Source organism: Macaca thibetana, chromosome 5 (assembly GCF_024542745.1).
Source record: "Macaca thibetana thibetana isolate TM-01 chromosome 5, ASM2454274v1, whole genome shotgun sequence".
Taxonomy (NCBI): Eukaryota; Metazoa; Chordata; class Mammalia; order Primates; family Cercopithecidae; genus Macaca; species Macaca thibetana.
In genome coordinates, this window is record NC_065582.1 from 23,163,218 (window position 1) to 23,180,089 (window position 16,872).

The window sequence follows — 16,872 nt, forward strand, 5'->3', positions numbered from 1 at the left end:
GAATTTTTTTTTAGATTTTGCAAGATTAAATTCACATATTAAACTACAAAATATATATTAAGCACCTCTCTCATTCTTTATTCCACTTTTTTACATAAAATGTAATAACTGAATATTTTGAATTCAATGTATTATATACTTTTAAAATCATTTAAATTAATTATACTTTACCTTTTTACTAAAAAGTTATACCACAGGACAATAAGATATAGTATATTATTTTGCAGTTTTACTATTTTATAATGCCACTTTTATATAGCAAGCATTAACAGCAAGTGTTTAGACTATGAATACAAAATACATTAAACTGCTTTCAGATAAGACTATATATTTTACATATTATGTATGTATATAATTATATGCAGTTATCTCTTGATATCCAAGGGGTATTGATGTCAGGACAATTTGTGAACACTAAAATCAAGTCACTCAAATCCCTTCTATAACATGGCAAAGTATTGACATATAACCTACACACGTCCTCTTATATACTTTAAATCATCTCTGTTTTTTTTATTTTTTGAAAATTTTCGATTAGCGGTTGGTTGAATCTATAAGTGCAGAACTCACAGATATGAAGGGCCAATAGTAAATATAAGAGTAACAATATAAGACAAACTATATTGTGACTATTTAGAATTTTACATTTCTCTACAAATGTCCTCCTTCAAGTGGTTAAGTTTGAAAATAGGCAAAGATTATTTCCAAATTGGTTTAAATGTTTTCAGCTTATTTTTAAATGATGGCTTATCAGAAATAATTTTATATTATATCCTGTTCCTAAATTGCATATATGGATGAAACTAAAAAGATCAATATCTCTTAACATTATACAATATTAAAATTTATAATAAGATCTTTAACAAAGCTGGAAAGAAGCGTTAACTTTTTCATATGTTACTTTTGTAACACAAAGTTATTTGTCTATATCATAGAAACTTTTAAATGAGGGGAAAACATAATCAGTTAATTGCTTCAGTAGCAGTCAATTAGTTGAATTCACATTTCTGACTTGATTGACCTTTTAAAAGTAAATAAGAAGTATTTTTCATCATATAAGTATCTCTTATACTTTTAAAAAATCTGATCCAGGCATTCTGAGGAAAACCAAGGTGATAGATATATTGACAATTAGGAAAGTAGCATGAGTGCTCTCTCTCTATATATAGATAGATATTAGATAGATAGATAGATAGATAGATAGATAGATAGATAGATAGATAGATGATTGATAGATAGATGATAGACAGACACATGTATGTATCTATATGAATGTATCTTCATACGTAAACCAATTAATATGTAATACGTGTCTTCTGAAGGCACGCAAAGACCAAGTGAAGTTTGATAACATAGAAATTACACTTTCTTTGTTTAACTACAATCCTCTAAGTAACATTTTTAATGTCTTTGCAGACCCACCTTGCCAGACGGAGCTCAGCAATATTCAGAAGCGGCAAGGGGTAAAGAAGCTCCTAGGTGAGTAATAGATCATTCTTCTGAAGGCTTTATTGCTTACATAAATAACCCCAGGGAAACAGCAACATAAAATCAATATTAATCCAACAAAGATAGACTGCACTAAATTTCAGCAACAAAATTTATGAACTTTTTGAAAGCCATTAAACTTACTTTTATTACCTTACCTATTGAAAGATATTATGTCTGTTTTATTACCCTAATATAATGTTCATTTTGAAAGTTATTAAGTAAAAAGAGAGATTTAAGCAATGCTAAAGTTAAAACATCAGCAGAAAATTCAGTTCTAATTCTATGGTTAAGATTTAAGAATTGATGGCAAATATATATATATGTATGTGTGCTATTTAAAGCAAGTAGTTTTATAAATTGGGTGAAAAGGTGCTCTGAGTACCTCAGGAAAATTTGAACAGACTTGTTAGTATTTTTCATTAGTATTTTTTACTACCCTACTTCTAATAAATAAATGTATAAGTAGATAGATAGATATTTTAGATTTTATTCAAAGCTTTGAAATATTTAAATGTTTGGATATAAACAGATTATTAAACTATTACATATGAGTGGTTTATTCATATAACCATACAATTTTTAAATAAACTATTTTTGGAATAGTCTTAAATTTATAAAAATGGTGACAAAGGTACATAGCTTCCAAACATTCTTCACCCAGCTTCCTCTAAATATAGCGTCTTGCATGTGCCAAATAATGATGGAATATTTGTAAAAATCTAAGAAATTAGCATTGCTATAGTCCTATTAAGTAAGCTTCAGAATTTATTTGGATATCACCAGTTTTGCCACTGTTCTTCTTTTTCTATTTTGGAATCCAAAGTGTGACACCACATATGCAATATTTATTTTCACATATATTAACATACTTGTGTATTTAGTGGCACATAACTCTAATGTCTCTGGATCTGATTAATCTGTTTTATATTTTGACTTACCATCTTTGTAATTACAATATATTATGTTTAAATAACAGGATTTTTCACATTACTTGCAAATCCTTGTTTCAGTGGCCATTGTACAGAATTAAAAAATAAGTGTTTTGTAATAAAACATTTTTAGGTGTGAAAATTACTAATGATAAATGCTACAATGTGTCATGTTTCTTTTAACCCTGTTACAAGATGCAGGAGATATCATAGCTCACAAATGAAAACAATGCATTCTGGCTGGGCACAGTGGCTCACGCCTGTAATCCCAACACTTTGGGAGGCCAGGGTAGGCACATCACCTGAGTTCAGGAGTTTGAGACCACCCTGGCCAATATGGCAAAACCGCACCTCTACTGAAAATACAAAAATTAGCCTGGCATGGTGGTGTGTGCCTGTAATCACAGCTACTCTGGAGTCTGAAGCAGGAGAATCGCTTGAACCAGGGAGTAAGATGTTGCAGTGAGCCAAGATGGTGCCACTGTACTCCAGCCTGGGTAACAGAGCAAGATTCCATCTCAAAAAAATAATAATAATAACAATACGTTCTTATAGAGGTTTGTCTTGGCAAACCAAAGTTTAGCCGTGTACTATAAAGTAAGCCATTGAAATTAAACTGAAAAGTATTTTCTACTTAAGGTCTATTAGTAACAAAAATCTGTTAGAATACAGGTTTTTATTATTTGAAGGTATAAAAAAATACTTTGTGCCCATTTGGGAAGAGTTACCTTCATTATTCTTTCATAATATAAATGAAAATTTTTATAGAGAACACTAAAGGCTTTAAGCATTTCTTCTAATTTGGGTGGGGTATTATATGCGTCTGAAATTGATCACTTGTTATATACGAGTATGGTGCCACATGTCCTGATTTAGAGATTCAGTCTTTGAAAGGAAAAGAGAGTACTCTTAAGAATTATGCTAAAACTGCAGACATCAACCAACTTTACTGGCATAAAGTATCAACTATGGTCACATTAACTATACATCATAACATGTATATGTCAAGTATGTCAAATCATGGTAGTTGTAAAAGCTGTAGATGTAACAACGTTGAATTTTTTTCCTTATTTTTTTTTCTGGCCTTGAATCCATAGAAAGTGTTCTGTAGTTAATGATATTTTGTATATCTCATTGAAAGATTAGCAGTTCAGCTATTTGAATAAATATAGTTTTGTTAACTGTTAATAATTTGCATATAACAATTTTCAAACTTTTTGAGATAGTGAAATTTTGATGCCATATGGTTACAAGACTAAGTAAATTTTGTCTTTTATCCACTTATTTATTTATTTATTTATTTATTTTAATTCACCAATAACTATCATGCTTCTGGTCACAGAAGAAAAAATAGTTAGAAAATAAAATAAAATATTATTATCTCCTAGAACTTAAATTCTGTTTGGAGTACTTATAAAGAACATGATTTCACTTTTAAATTACTAATTAAGCATTTATCATGAGCATTGTACCATGGAGTATGTTAGATTTTATAGATATAAAAATCAGTCTCTGGTCGGAAACAATGGCTCATGCCTGTAATCCCAGTATTTTGGGAGGTTGAGGTGGAAGGATTACTTGAAGTCAGGAGTTTGAGGTCAGTCTTGACAACATGGCGAAATCCCATCTCTATTTAAAAACACAAAAATTAGCCCGGTGTGGTGGTGCAAGCCTGTAATCTCAGCCACTCAGGAGTCTGAAGTAGGAGAATCACTTGAACCTGGGAGGCAGAGGTTGCAGTGAGCCAAGATTGTGCCACTGTGCTCCAGCCTGGGCAATGGAGCAAGACTCTGTCTCAATAAAGAAATAAATAAATTTGTCTATCTGTTCTACTATTCCCAATAGACTGTGTTCCCTCTAGACCATGGGTTTGAGATGTTGTTCATACAACAATGAAAATGAAGAGAACCTAAATATTTCTAACTATAGATGATATCACAATATAGTGGTGAAAGTACGCAGGGACAGTCAACACACACACACACACACACACACACACACACACACACATACACAGAGAACGGAAGAAGTAATCAGGAATCACTTGAAAAGAAGACTTTAGATTGTGGGTCACATTTAAGTCACATCTTAAAATGGAAGAGAGAAGAGAGATTCTAGTTGACATAAACAATGTGTAAAGAGACAAAACAGCATTGAATTTGGGAAAAACAGAGAGTTTGATTTGGAAAGAGCTTGGAATATAAGAATGAACATTTGGGGAAATGAAAGTAGAAAGTTTCCAGTGATGGAGGCAGATGGTGACAGGTCTTCTGCCATGCTAAGTGGTCTGGGTGATTTAATATAAGCATGGCACTAATCAGATGTTAATTCTGTATTGTGCCTCTGAAACACTACCCTTTGCACAGTGAGAACTAATGAAATAGTAATTTGCTTAACAAAGGAAATGAATCCTTGAACTATAAGCAGTTCACTGTGGCAATGGCCAGCTCCATGACAGAAAAGACTTCCTTGATTTCGTCTAAGGCATCACTGGTATCTATCCTGGAATACAGTGGACACTCCATATGTGTATGTCTTTAATTCATTAATGCATAATTTGGTGCCTATCAAAAAGGATCACAGCTTATTCATAAACTACATGTGTGTGTTTGTATGCCTGTGGCTTGTTTCAACAGGACAGTATATCCCCCTGTGTGATGAAGATGGTTACTACAAGCCAACACAATGCCACGGCAGTGTTGGACAGTGCTGGTGTGTTGACAGATACGGAAATGAAGTCATGGGATCCAGAATAAATGGTGTTGCAGATTGTGGTAAGGAGAAGGGTTACTTATTTCATAATTTCCCAAGCACAGAATTAAGTGCTTTAGAGCCTCATTCATTTGTTCAAGCATTTAATCAGTACTTACTCTATGCAAAGACTATAGAATATATAGGGTGGAGGAAGTGACAAAAAAACTTACTCCTAGCATGTTAAAAACTTGGATAGATAATAAGTGGTCATTGCATAATTTAGATTTTCTAGAGAGATTAATTAAAAGCTGGGTTCCTTTCCTACTTCAAATTCAGAAAGTGGTTGAGGTACTTCTTTTCCTCTCAGCTGAAGCAGACCTTTTTCATTCATAAACTCTATTTATCATGTCTTCAGATGACACCCTTTTGTCTGTATACCTCTGGAGATGGTGACTTAGGGAATATGTGGGTTCACCAGCCAAAGAAATACAAACCTTTTGAAAGTAAAAGTTCATAAATTACAGCTATATGAGCATGTTTCCTTGTGCTTGAGTGAGGAAAATGTAATTTGATTGTTTAAAGGGAATTATAGTTAATATTCAAATTCTTTTTTAGGAACATGCATTTTTTGTGTATTTATTTATTTATTTTTATTTATTTATTTTTTTTGAGACAGAGTCTCCCTCTGCTGCCCAGGCTGGAGTGCAGTGGCCAGATCTCAGCTCACTGTAAGCTCCGCCTCCCAGGTTTAGGCCATTCTCCTGCCTCAGCCTCCCGAGTAGCTGGGACTACAGGTGCCCGCCACCACGCCCAGCTATTTTTTTTTTTGTATTTTTTAGTAGAGATGGAGTTTCACCATGTTAGCCAGGATGGTCTCGGTCTCCTGACCTCGTGAACCTCCCGTCTCGGCCTCCCAAAGTGCTGGGATTACAGGCTTGAGCCACTGCGCCCGGCCTTTGTATATATTTAAAATAGAATGTAACAATTAGTTGAACATAACATACATGCATTTTAAAATTTCCATTGTAGTACCATTTGTACTTCATAAAACATTTTTCTAGAATGCAAGTGTCAATTTTGTTTGTATTATAGACAGTTTTCATGACAAAAGCCACTTCATTGTACACACACACACACACACACACACACACACACATGCACCAGGAATTAATTCATTGTGTTTCAATTAATATAAATGATCAAAAATGAAAATAAAGTACTTTTTAGTCTTGCATTTTAGAAAATATTTAGATGTATTCTTCAAGCAAATTTTAGACTAATAAACTAAGACTGTTAAGAAAAAAGATAAACAATAAAAGTAGTCTCATTTAATCTTTAAATTCCTGCTCTGAATCCATTTGTTCATAACATTTTTAATAGCTTAGTTTTGTTTGCTGACCTGGCCAATGCAATTAGATTTAAGTAGGAAGAAAGAGGATTCAGTAGCTATCTTACATAAATTTTACATAGAGGGAACACATCTTTGTAATATGTACTGTAAAGTAGTTGCATTATAAATTACTTCAGTTGTCATTGATAACAATGATGGATACATAAGTTTTTTATGTTGTAAGTAAAAGTTATATGGAGATGAGTTCCTTAAGTGAACAAGAACATTGTTTTTGGAACGTGGACATCTGAGTTTTCTTAACATTGTATAACTAATACAGCAGATGAAGTTGGAGAATGAAACAATATTTTCTTCAGTTAAGATGGGAATTTTAGTGTGTTGTCTCGTGAGATCAACCAATTTATAAACCTTGAAGTACATCAATTGGATTTGTTATAATTAGATACAAAGGAATTATAAGAATAAAATATTAGAAAGAGTAGAAAATAAATCCACACGAGCACTGGAGGAGTTGAAAAGTCAATACGTGGTGAATGCTAATATGTATGTGCATTATTGCCTCCATAAATATTAATAGTTATTTTTAAAATATTTTGTAAAATATTAGTTTTCTGTTGCTGTAGTAACAAATTCCCACTTAGTGGCTTAAAACAACAAACGTTTATCCTACAGTTCCGTACCTCAGAAGTTCAACACAGGTCTCACTAAGCTCAACATCAAGATGTCAGCAGGAGGGTGCTCCTCTCTGGAGGCCTTAGGGGAAAATCTATTTCCTTGCCCTTTTCACCTCTTAGAGGCAGCTTGCATCCGTTGGTTCATGGACTCTTTCCTCTAATCTTAAGCTGACAACATGGTGTCTCTGATCATTCCTCTGTAGTCCTAGCTCCTTCCCACTCTATCTGGAAAACATTTTCTTATTTTAAGAACCTAAGCGACAATTTGGATCCACCTGGATAATTCAGGATAATCTCTCCAATTCAAATTCCTTTACTTAGCCGTATTTGCAAAGTCATTCTTTCATGTAAGATAACATATTTATAGGTTCTGGAGATTAGGAAATGGACATATTTGGTGGGGCACTTTTTCTGTCACACTTGTAGAAGAAATTTTAAATTAAAATGCACAGTCTGACATGAACTTCTATAAAAACTGGGCTGAGATCAATCTTGCATAACACACCTCGATAATGATTCTGCTTTTAGCACATACATTTTAACAAATGATAGATTTTTAACATGTGATAATTTTCCAGAAAATGGATCTTTCCTTATCTTTGATAAATAAGAGAGAAAAGCAATTACTTTTTAAAAAATATTCTTAATTTTTGTAAGGATTTTGTCTTTCAGTAATTAACACTATTCAGTCAAATAAAGGTAATGTTTATGTTCACTTTTTTCAAGCTATAGATTTTGAGATCTCTGGAGATTTTGCTAGTGGAGATTTCCATGAATGGACTGATGATGAGGATGATGAAGACGATATTTTGAATGATGAAGATGAAATTGAAGATGATGATGAAGATGAAGGGGATGATGATGATGGTGGTGATGATCATGATGGATACATTTGATTGATGACAGTTGAAATCAATAAATTCTACATTTCTAATATTTACAAAAATGATAGCCTATTTAAAATTATCTTCTTCCCCAATAACAAAATGATTCTAAACCTCACATATATTTTGTATAATTATTTGAAAAATTGCAGCTAAAGTTATAGAACTTTGTGTTTAAATAAGAATGATTTGCTTTGAGTTTTTATATTCCTTACACAACAAGAAAATACATATGCAGTCTAGTCAGAGAAAATAAAGTTTTGAAGTGCTACTATAATAAATTTTTCATGAGAACAAACTTCGTAAATCTTCCATAAGCGAAATGACAGCCAGTGCTTGGGATCGTACATGTTAATTTTTTGAAAGATAATTCTAAGTGAAATTTAAAATGAATAAATTATTAATGACCTGGGTCCTGAAGATTTAAGAAAAATATGCATGCTTTAATTGCATTTCCAAAGTAGCATCTTGCTAGACCTAGATGAGTCAGGATAACAGAGAGATACCATATGGCAAGAAAAGTGAAGTGACAATTGTAGAGTCCTCCGTTGTGTTTACATTAATAGTGGTGTTTTTAACTATGAAATTATTCTGGATCTCATAGTACATTTTACAAAATGGCAAGTATGGAAAACCATGGATTCTGAAAGTTAAAAATTTAGTTGTTCTTTCCAATGTGTATTTTAATTTGGATGGCAGTCTCATGCAGATTTTTAAAAATATTCTTTAATAACATGATTTATTTGCCTTTCTAGATTTCTTTATCTTTCTGACCAGCAACTTAGGTTTCAGAATTTAAATTAGGAAGACAAAGGGAAAGATTGATTTAAACCGTATTTTTACAAAGTTTGTCATTTGCCCCAAGGTCAAATTTTAAATTCTTAATTTTCGCTTTATTTCCCATTTTAGATAAAAATTTACATTTAATCTTCGAATTATGTTATTTTTGTTAGTAGTGCCGAAACCTAGAGAACGTATTGTATGGTGCCTTGCAAAAATAGAAATAGAAAGATTTTAGCATGCATACCAATATAGTATATTACGCAATATATAAGCACACCTAATTAACAGATTAATAACAGTAAAGGTACTGCTGCTGGAATGAAGAAAACGGGATATGTTTCTTCCTTTTTTTCTATTGTTACATAATTGCCATGTGGACTTGTTTATGATTATTGTGTAGAGTAGCATTTAAGATTTAACTGTAGCAAAAATTACTTTAACCGCTGTGTTTAAGTTAGCATGTTAATTAATTGTGTAGACATTTTGGCACACCATCACTTTTAACTATATCAGACCAATGGTTTTGTGCCCATAATAAAAATGGAAAATCCTGTTGAATGTTACATATTGGTATCTTTAATTTCAACAGTGGGTAAACTGGTTTCCCAGTATACAACTCATTGAAAGCAAAATTGATGAATTATTTCAATTTAATTTATACACACTCAATACAAACTTTAATGTTGACTTTATGTAATATTTAAAGTATAATGCATTTTCTTTTTTACTGTTTATGTATAGTTTACAAAATAAAGAATCTTATAACCAAATTGAACTGTTCCTCAATGGTTTTTCCAGAATACACATAGTAGCATGAAGGTTTCTTAATCTAGTCTTTGATTTTTAAAATGAATGCATCACAAACTAGCTAGGGGAGTTTCCTGAAATTTTAGAATTTCAAAATTAGAGCCCTTGGAATCTTGAATATTATTTTTCAATGTATGTTAAAAATGTTTTTTTGTTGGTGGTGGTTTGTTTTGTTTCATTTGTCGTAATATTGTAAAATGGATCATATCTTTGTCAAGGCTGTATTTTAAAACCCACTTTTATAGTGTCATACTTAACATATTTGGCTAAATTTCTATAGCAACAGCATTTTGAAGAGTGGTCAGATAGCCTTGTCTATTTAACAAATGTATATAAATATAACTGATTGGGAAGAGACAAAAACAAATTATATACAGAGGTTTAGCAAATGAATGTAACATAACAAATATAGTAATGTTGAAGTTAGGCTGTTTTTCTAAAGAAGTGTCTCTTAGACTCCCAAGAAAGCAATTAAATCAACAGCAAATAGAAAATAAAAAAAAATTACACTATAGAACTTTATGTAAATTATTTGTATACAATATATATTTGTGCGTGTATAAAAATTCTATTTGTAATGTATATTAGGTCTTTTCATCATCATTTAATTCATTTTAAATATTTTGATACAATACAATTATACCTATACATTTATCCCCCCAAAATATAAATATTGGACAGCTGCTGTAAATCAGACAGTATTCTACACACTAGATATTGATTAATGAACAAACTAACTATGAAGTGTAAAGACAGGCAATACATTTATTCCTGGCCCATAATACAATATGGCTATAATCTCCATTGGAATAAACCAAATAAAGATATTTACTAGATTTAATTTGAATAAGAAACAAGGTATTTTGAACCCCCCAACGAGAGTCTTTGATAGAAACCCCAAATCTTAACATTTTAATTAAAAAGAATCCAAGTATCTCAACAGTTTGTTCTTTCTTAAATTGAAATCTGATTCATAGGTATAAAGTCATACAATACAGTCTATAATAGTGTCTTATCTTTCTCATCTGTGTTATTTAGAAAGCACACATGCGACTCAAAAATTACAAGACATTCGGAATCACAGCAAATTGAAAACTGAAACATAGAGGAAATGAGCAGAAGAAACATATAAATAAAATAGCAAGTGTTCCTTTTATGCCAAAATCTAATATGGAAATTAATGATGCTTTATTGTTGTGCCTATCGGGGATGGTAATTCTGCCTAATACTATTGAGGGAAAAATGCTAAGTTTAAAATAAACATGAAACATTTTAATATTGATCAAAATGATATGTGACTTAATTCAAACTCTGTATTTCTGCCAATCATTTAATAGAAAACATCCATCGAACCAAAATATCAAAATCATTAGCAAAAATGTTCTAACTAATAAAACAGCTGCTAAGAGTACTTTATTCTGTGTATACATTTTTACAGTATTTTTATTTTACATGAAACTGATTATGTGAAAAGTAACTCATAAGCATTGATCCTTATAGGCTAGTGATAGTTTATTTAGAGCATATTTACAGAATTGCAGGAATAAATACACATTTTGTAACAAACATTTTGATGAATTGTTTTATATAAAATTAATGAAGTGTCGTTGTTAGCTGTATGCAATAGATTATTAAGGCCTCCATACACAGTCTACTTTTAGAGATTTCTAATAACTTGGGGGGAAAGTGGAGAATGAGCCACACTGAATACAGCCATTATAAGTAATGTGCTTGTTCTGCCAGACACAAGTGTGCACATATGCACACACAAACACATGTGTGCACACAGATTAGCCCAGTGTTTTCTTTGAATTTAAAATACTCAGTACATTGATTCACATTTATTTCTCTTATATTTTGTTCATGATGAATAAAAAGTACTAGACCATATCATACATTGCTCAGATGAAGTAAGAAAATTTAAAAATCTAGAACATTTAAAGTGGTATGAAGATATAAATAAATGATGATATGAGCTCCTTGTAGCTTATTCTATTTGACATTATTTTAAACCTAATAGCTGATATGAAGGTTAATATAATGAAAGGCAACATTTTCACTCTTTCTAGTACACGTTTTTATAGAAAATAATATCAACTGTTTAATTCTGTGTTTTAAAAGTATTTCATGAATTATAACTTAGCTTCATGAAACTTTTATTAATGATTAAGTCAATGAACACTTCAAAAAGAACATCTTAAGCTTTTGCTGTATACAATATATATGTCATCCCTCCTGGGACAAGACAAATCAGAATAGTCTTTTTGAATAGTAATTATTTTCTTTCCTCAATTGTATATGCATATCTGTTGTCATTATTCTACTTAATATCTTTACCTAATTTCTATGTCTCAGTTAAAAGCTCAGCAAGTAAAATTAAGATAAATGAATACATGGTCCAACTTGATTTAAAATGGCAAAGCAAACCATTGTAGGCGGAAAGATGTTTTTTAAATTGCAACAACCAATAAACCCCATCACATCCATATTCAACTCTTTCAAAGACATCCTTGGGGAATACATTTTTAATATATTTTAATCATCAACCATCCCATTCATCCTTAAATATACAAATACACATATTTCTAGGTTTGAAGTCTACATGCCTTATCTTTCTTATCTGTCAAATGTAGCTTAATGTATTTATCCTGGCCCCAATTTATGTGAAGGTTATATGCAACACAAAGTTAAAGCAGGAGCACTGTGTTTATCCTGTAGTAAATGTTCACTAAACGCTGATTTTTTTTTTCAGATCTTTAAAATAGGTTGACAACAACAGTATTACTGAAGTTTTCAAGATGTGCTGTAGAATTATCTTCTCTTTTTACAGCTTTATTCACAGTAATTCAAACAAATGATCCAGTTGATAGTACTCTCATATACTAAATAGACATAATAAATCGTGCTCACATCATAGAGTCGGTGTGACGATGAAATGAGTTAACACATGGTGTCTGGAACATAGTAAATACCAAATAAATGTAATTATTTTTGTTACTTATAGAAGCTTATGAGGCATAGTAAAAGTCATATGAAGAAATGAAAAAATAAACTTCAAACCCAAGTATCTTAACTAGTTGGCTTCCCTAAGTAATTATTCATTTTTGAATAGATATATTTCAAGAGAAACATGAACTAGAGTTGATGTCAACTTACTATATGTACCACACATTAACTGTCATATACATTAAATTCAAGCAATCAACTAGGAGATGGGTATTATTTTTTCTTATAATAGAGATGAAGTATCCTAGAAATCACTAATACTCATCATTCCTGGTTCCTCTCTCCTTTCTAAACACGTTATACCTTCCTTTTTTCTTCACAGTCAAATTGAGGTCATGCAACTAGTTCTGGCCAACTGAATGTGAGTTGAAGTCACATGTATGACTCTTGACAAGGCAAGTGTCACAGCCGTCAGTTTACAGGCAGTTGGGATGGAACAGTGACACTACTGTATCTTTTTTTTTTTTTTTTTTTTTTTTTTTTTTTTTTTTTTTGAGACGGAGTCTCGCTCTGTCACCCAGGCTGGAGTGCAGTGGCCGGATCTCAGCTCACTGCAAGCTCCGCCTCCCGGGTTCACGCCATTCTCCTGCCTCAGCCTCCCGAGTAGCTGGGACTACAGGCGCCTGCCACCTCGCCCGGCTAAGTTTTTGTATTTTTAGTAGAGACGGGGTTTCACTGTGTTAGCCAGGATGGTCTCGATCTCCTGACCTCGTGATCCGCCCGTCTCGGCCTCCCAAAGTGCTGGGATTACAGGCTTGAGCCACCGCGCCCGGCCGACTACTGTATCTTTTAACGGTGTCTCTCAGTTCCACTGGTTATTGAACCATGTCATGCGACTTCCACAGTTACATTTGCAACAACTATCCAAAACTAATGCCTTCTTCTTAAACAACATGCAACATGTTTTGAAGCCATCTCAAATCCTTGCAAAGGGAAGCAGAACATAAACAAGTTAATTCTGTTGTTTAATGAAATATATTTGTGTAGCAGTCCAGGAAATGCAATTCCTGGAGTCAAATCTCTGAGCTCAATCTGATGCTGCTTTGTGATGTTGGGCAAATAATGAACTTTGCTGTAACTGGTTTTTTTCATGTGTAAAGTAATAGTAGTGTTAGGATTTAATCCATAAGGCTATAATAATGCTTCAGTGGACATTCTAGTAAAATACCTAGCTCAAAAAATTTAGCTACAATAATAATAATAATAATAAAAAGACAGTAAGTGTAGTGGTAAAAGCCATGGACAGTATAGTCTACCAGGTCTGAATCCTGGCTCTGGCACTCATGGACTGCGTGACTTTAGGGAAGTTACTTGACATCTCCATGGCTTAGTTTTCTCATCAGTGAAATAGGTATGAGATTAATTCTCACCCTAGCACATGTGGCAGAGGATTACAAACTTTAGTACTTATGAAAACACTTAAAACAATGCCTAGCCACATAGTCAGCACTGAATAATAGTTATTATTAAGAAGAGGGAAATGAAGAAAAATAAAATCAATAAACTAGCCACTATTTTAGATCCATTATATTTTTAAGATGAGAATATAGAAATTGTTATTCCTGTTTTCTGTGTTAGGAAACAGTTAGTCCAGAGAAATAAGGTGATCTCTAAAGGTCACCAGGGATATCAACGTAGAAACTAAAGCCCAAACTTAAGAAACATCAGCTCAATGCAGTCCAATATCAACTTGTTCTTGAGCTCTCATAAATGTTCTCTCTTAAAATGCAATTCCTAATTAAGGGCTAACATTTTCAAAACATTGATTATCCACAATGTCTTATCCAAAAGAATGGTTATTAATAGAAAATTCTTAATGTAATTTCACCGTAAATCTTTTTTTTTTTTTTTTTTTTTGAGACGGAGTTTCACTCTTGTTGCCCAGGCTGGAGTGCAGTGGTGCCATCTTGGCTCACTGTAGGCTCCACCTCCCGATTTCAAGTGACTCTTCTGCCTCAACCTCCCCAGTAGCTGGGATTACAGGCATCTGTCACCACTCCCAGTTAATTTTTTGTATGTTTAGTAGAGACGGGGTTTCACCATGTTGGCCAGACTGGTCTTGAACTCCTAACCTCAAGAGATCTGCCTGCCTCAGCTCCCAAAGTGCTGGGATTACAAGTGTGAGCCACCGCACCTGGCCATAATTCTAATTTTTAATGTGTCTTTTTAATTGATATGTTAAATAGTGCTAAATTTCAATGTTCTTTTTTGCCCCATGGGGTTAAGATGTAGAAGTACCAGAGTGAAAATGAAAACAACAAATAGAGACTATAAGTTTGTTTTAGAGCTTACCAGAGGTTGCATCAAAGTGTAATTTAGAACTTACTAGATTTAAAAGGAAAAACATAATTTTTTTAAAAAAGAATTATTCTAATTTAAAAACTATTTTATAAAAACTTTCTTCTTATACAATTAAATGATAGCAAAATAGATTGTGTATATGTTATATTTGGTGGAAGAAAAAAAATGAATGATTTTGTACAAGGTTGGTTCAGTTGGTCATGTGAATCTCAGACTATTGAGGCTCTTTATTTGATTGATTAATGTGTATTTGGTGTCAACCTCATAATTATAAGAGCAATGCGTAACTATGTCAATCTTAGTTTAGTTTCTAAAATTTGAGATAATTTGAATAAATTTTTGTTTCCGTGTGAGTCATCTGGCTATTATTTTTTATTGGGCATACCTAGAAGGATTATTATTTGAAATAAAACTGCATGCTGACAGTTTAGAGTGAGGAGAAACAGAAGTCAATAACTATAAGTAAGTTACGTTATATTATATTTTACATTAATTATCACATACACTTGACATTTAATACACTTAAAGTGTTCCAGTGCCACAAATGCATTTTTAACTTGAATCACTCCTACTCCAAGCAGATGAGAATAAACTGCTCTTTTGGTGCTATGCTTTAAATATGGTCTGCTTGGTTCTGCCAAGTCTCATGTTGAAATTTGGTCTCCAGTGTTGGTGGTAGGGGATGCTTGGGGGTGTTTGGGTCATGGGGGTGGATCCCTCATCAATGACTTGGTGAGATTCTTGCAGGAGTGACAAGAAGTGGTTTTTGAAAAAAATCCAGCACCTCCTTCCCTCTCTCTTGTTTCTTCCTTGCCATGTGATTTCTGCCCATACCTCTTTCCTTCTCCCTCCACCGTGAGTAGAAGCAATCTGACTTTCTGACCAGGAGATGCTGGCACCATGCTTCTTGTATAGCCTGTAGAACATGAGCCAGACATACCTCTTTCCTTTATAAATTACCCACCCTCAGGTATTCCTTTATAGCAGCACAAACTGACTAAGACAGTTGGCTAGTAAGGAAACCTAGCCATTCACCCAGCATCCAATTTCAACATAGCTTTACAAAACCTATCTCTTCCTTTTTTCACTAGTGACAAACTCTTACTTGTGTTTTAATCCCCCGCCCCCCCCCCCACACACTTTCTTTTTCTTTTTGGAGACCGAGTCTCACTCTGTCGCCAGGCTGGAGTGCAGTGGCTCAATCTCGGCTCACTGCAACCTCCACCTCCCCAGGTTCAATCGATTCTCCTGCCTCTACCTCCCGAGTAGCTGGGATTACAGGCACACATCACCAGGCCCAGCTAATTTTTGTATTTTTAGTAGAGACAGGGTTACACCATGTTTATCAGGATGGTCTCTATCTCTTGACCTCATGATCTGCCCGCCTTGGCCTCCCAAAGCGCTGAGATTACAGGCATGAACCACCGTGTCAGGCCTAATCCCATTTTATTTTTATTTATTTATTTTTTTTTTTAGGAAAATTGCAGTATAGTTTGCAGTCAGGTAGCATGATGCCTCCAGCTTTGTTCTTTTTGCTTAGGATTGTTGTGGCTATATGGGCTTTTTTTTGGTTCCATGTGAATTGTAAAGTAGTTTTTCTAATTCTGTAAAGAATGTCAATGGTAGTTTAGTGGCAATAGCATTGAATCTATAAATTACTTTGGGTGGTATGGCATTTTCACAATATCGATTCTTCCCATCTATGAGCATGGAATGTTTTTTCATTTGTTTGTGTCCTCTCTGATTTCTTTGAGCAGCGATTTGTAGTTCTCTTCAAGGAGAACTTCATTTCCCTTTTTGGCTGTATTTATAGGTACTTTATTCTCTTTGTTGCAATTGTGAATAGGAGTTCCTTCATGATTTGGCTCTCTGTTTGTCTATTGTTGGTGTATAGGAATGCTTTTGATTTCTGCACATTGATTTTGTATCCTAAAACTTTGCTGAAGTTGTTT

General features: G+C 33.1%; 1 protein-coding gene across 3 annotated transcripts in view; it reads left to right on the forward strand.

Annotated features, from left to right (window-relative positions):
* The window catches only part of SPOCK3 (SPARC (osteonectin), cwcv and kazal like domains proteoglycan 3), a 482,197-nt gene extending 472,621 nt beyond the window's left edge, over positions 1–9,576 (forward strand). For all 3 annotated transcript variants that reach the window (XM_050791745.1, XM_050791747.1, XM_050791746.1), the window contains 3 exons: positions 1,417–1,479; positions 5,057–5,194; positions 7,866–9,576. In XM_050791745.1, coding sequence (XP_050647702.1) covers positions 1,417–1,479; positions 5,057–5,194; positions 7,866–8,035 — 371 coding nt within the window. In that variant the 3' untranslated portion in view covers positions 8,036–9,576. The remainder of the gene's footprint in view (positions 1–1,416; positions 1,480–5,056; positions 5,195–7,865) is intronic.
* Positions 9,577–16,872: the final 7,296 nt, after the last annotated feature.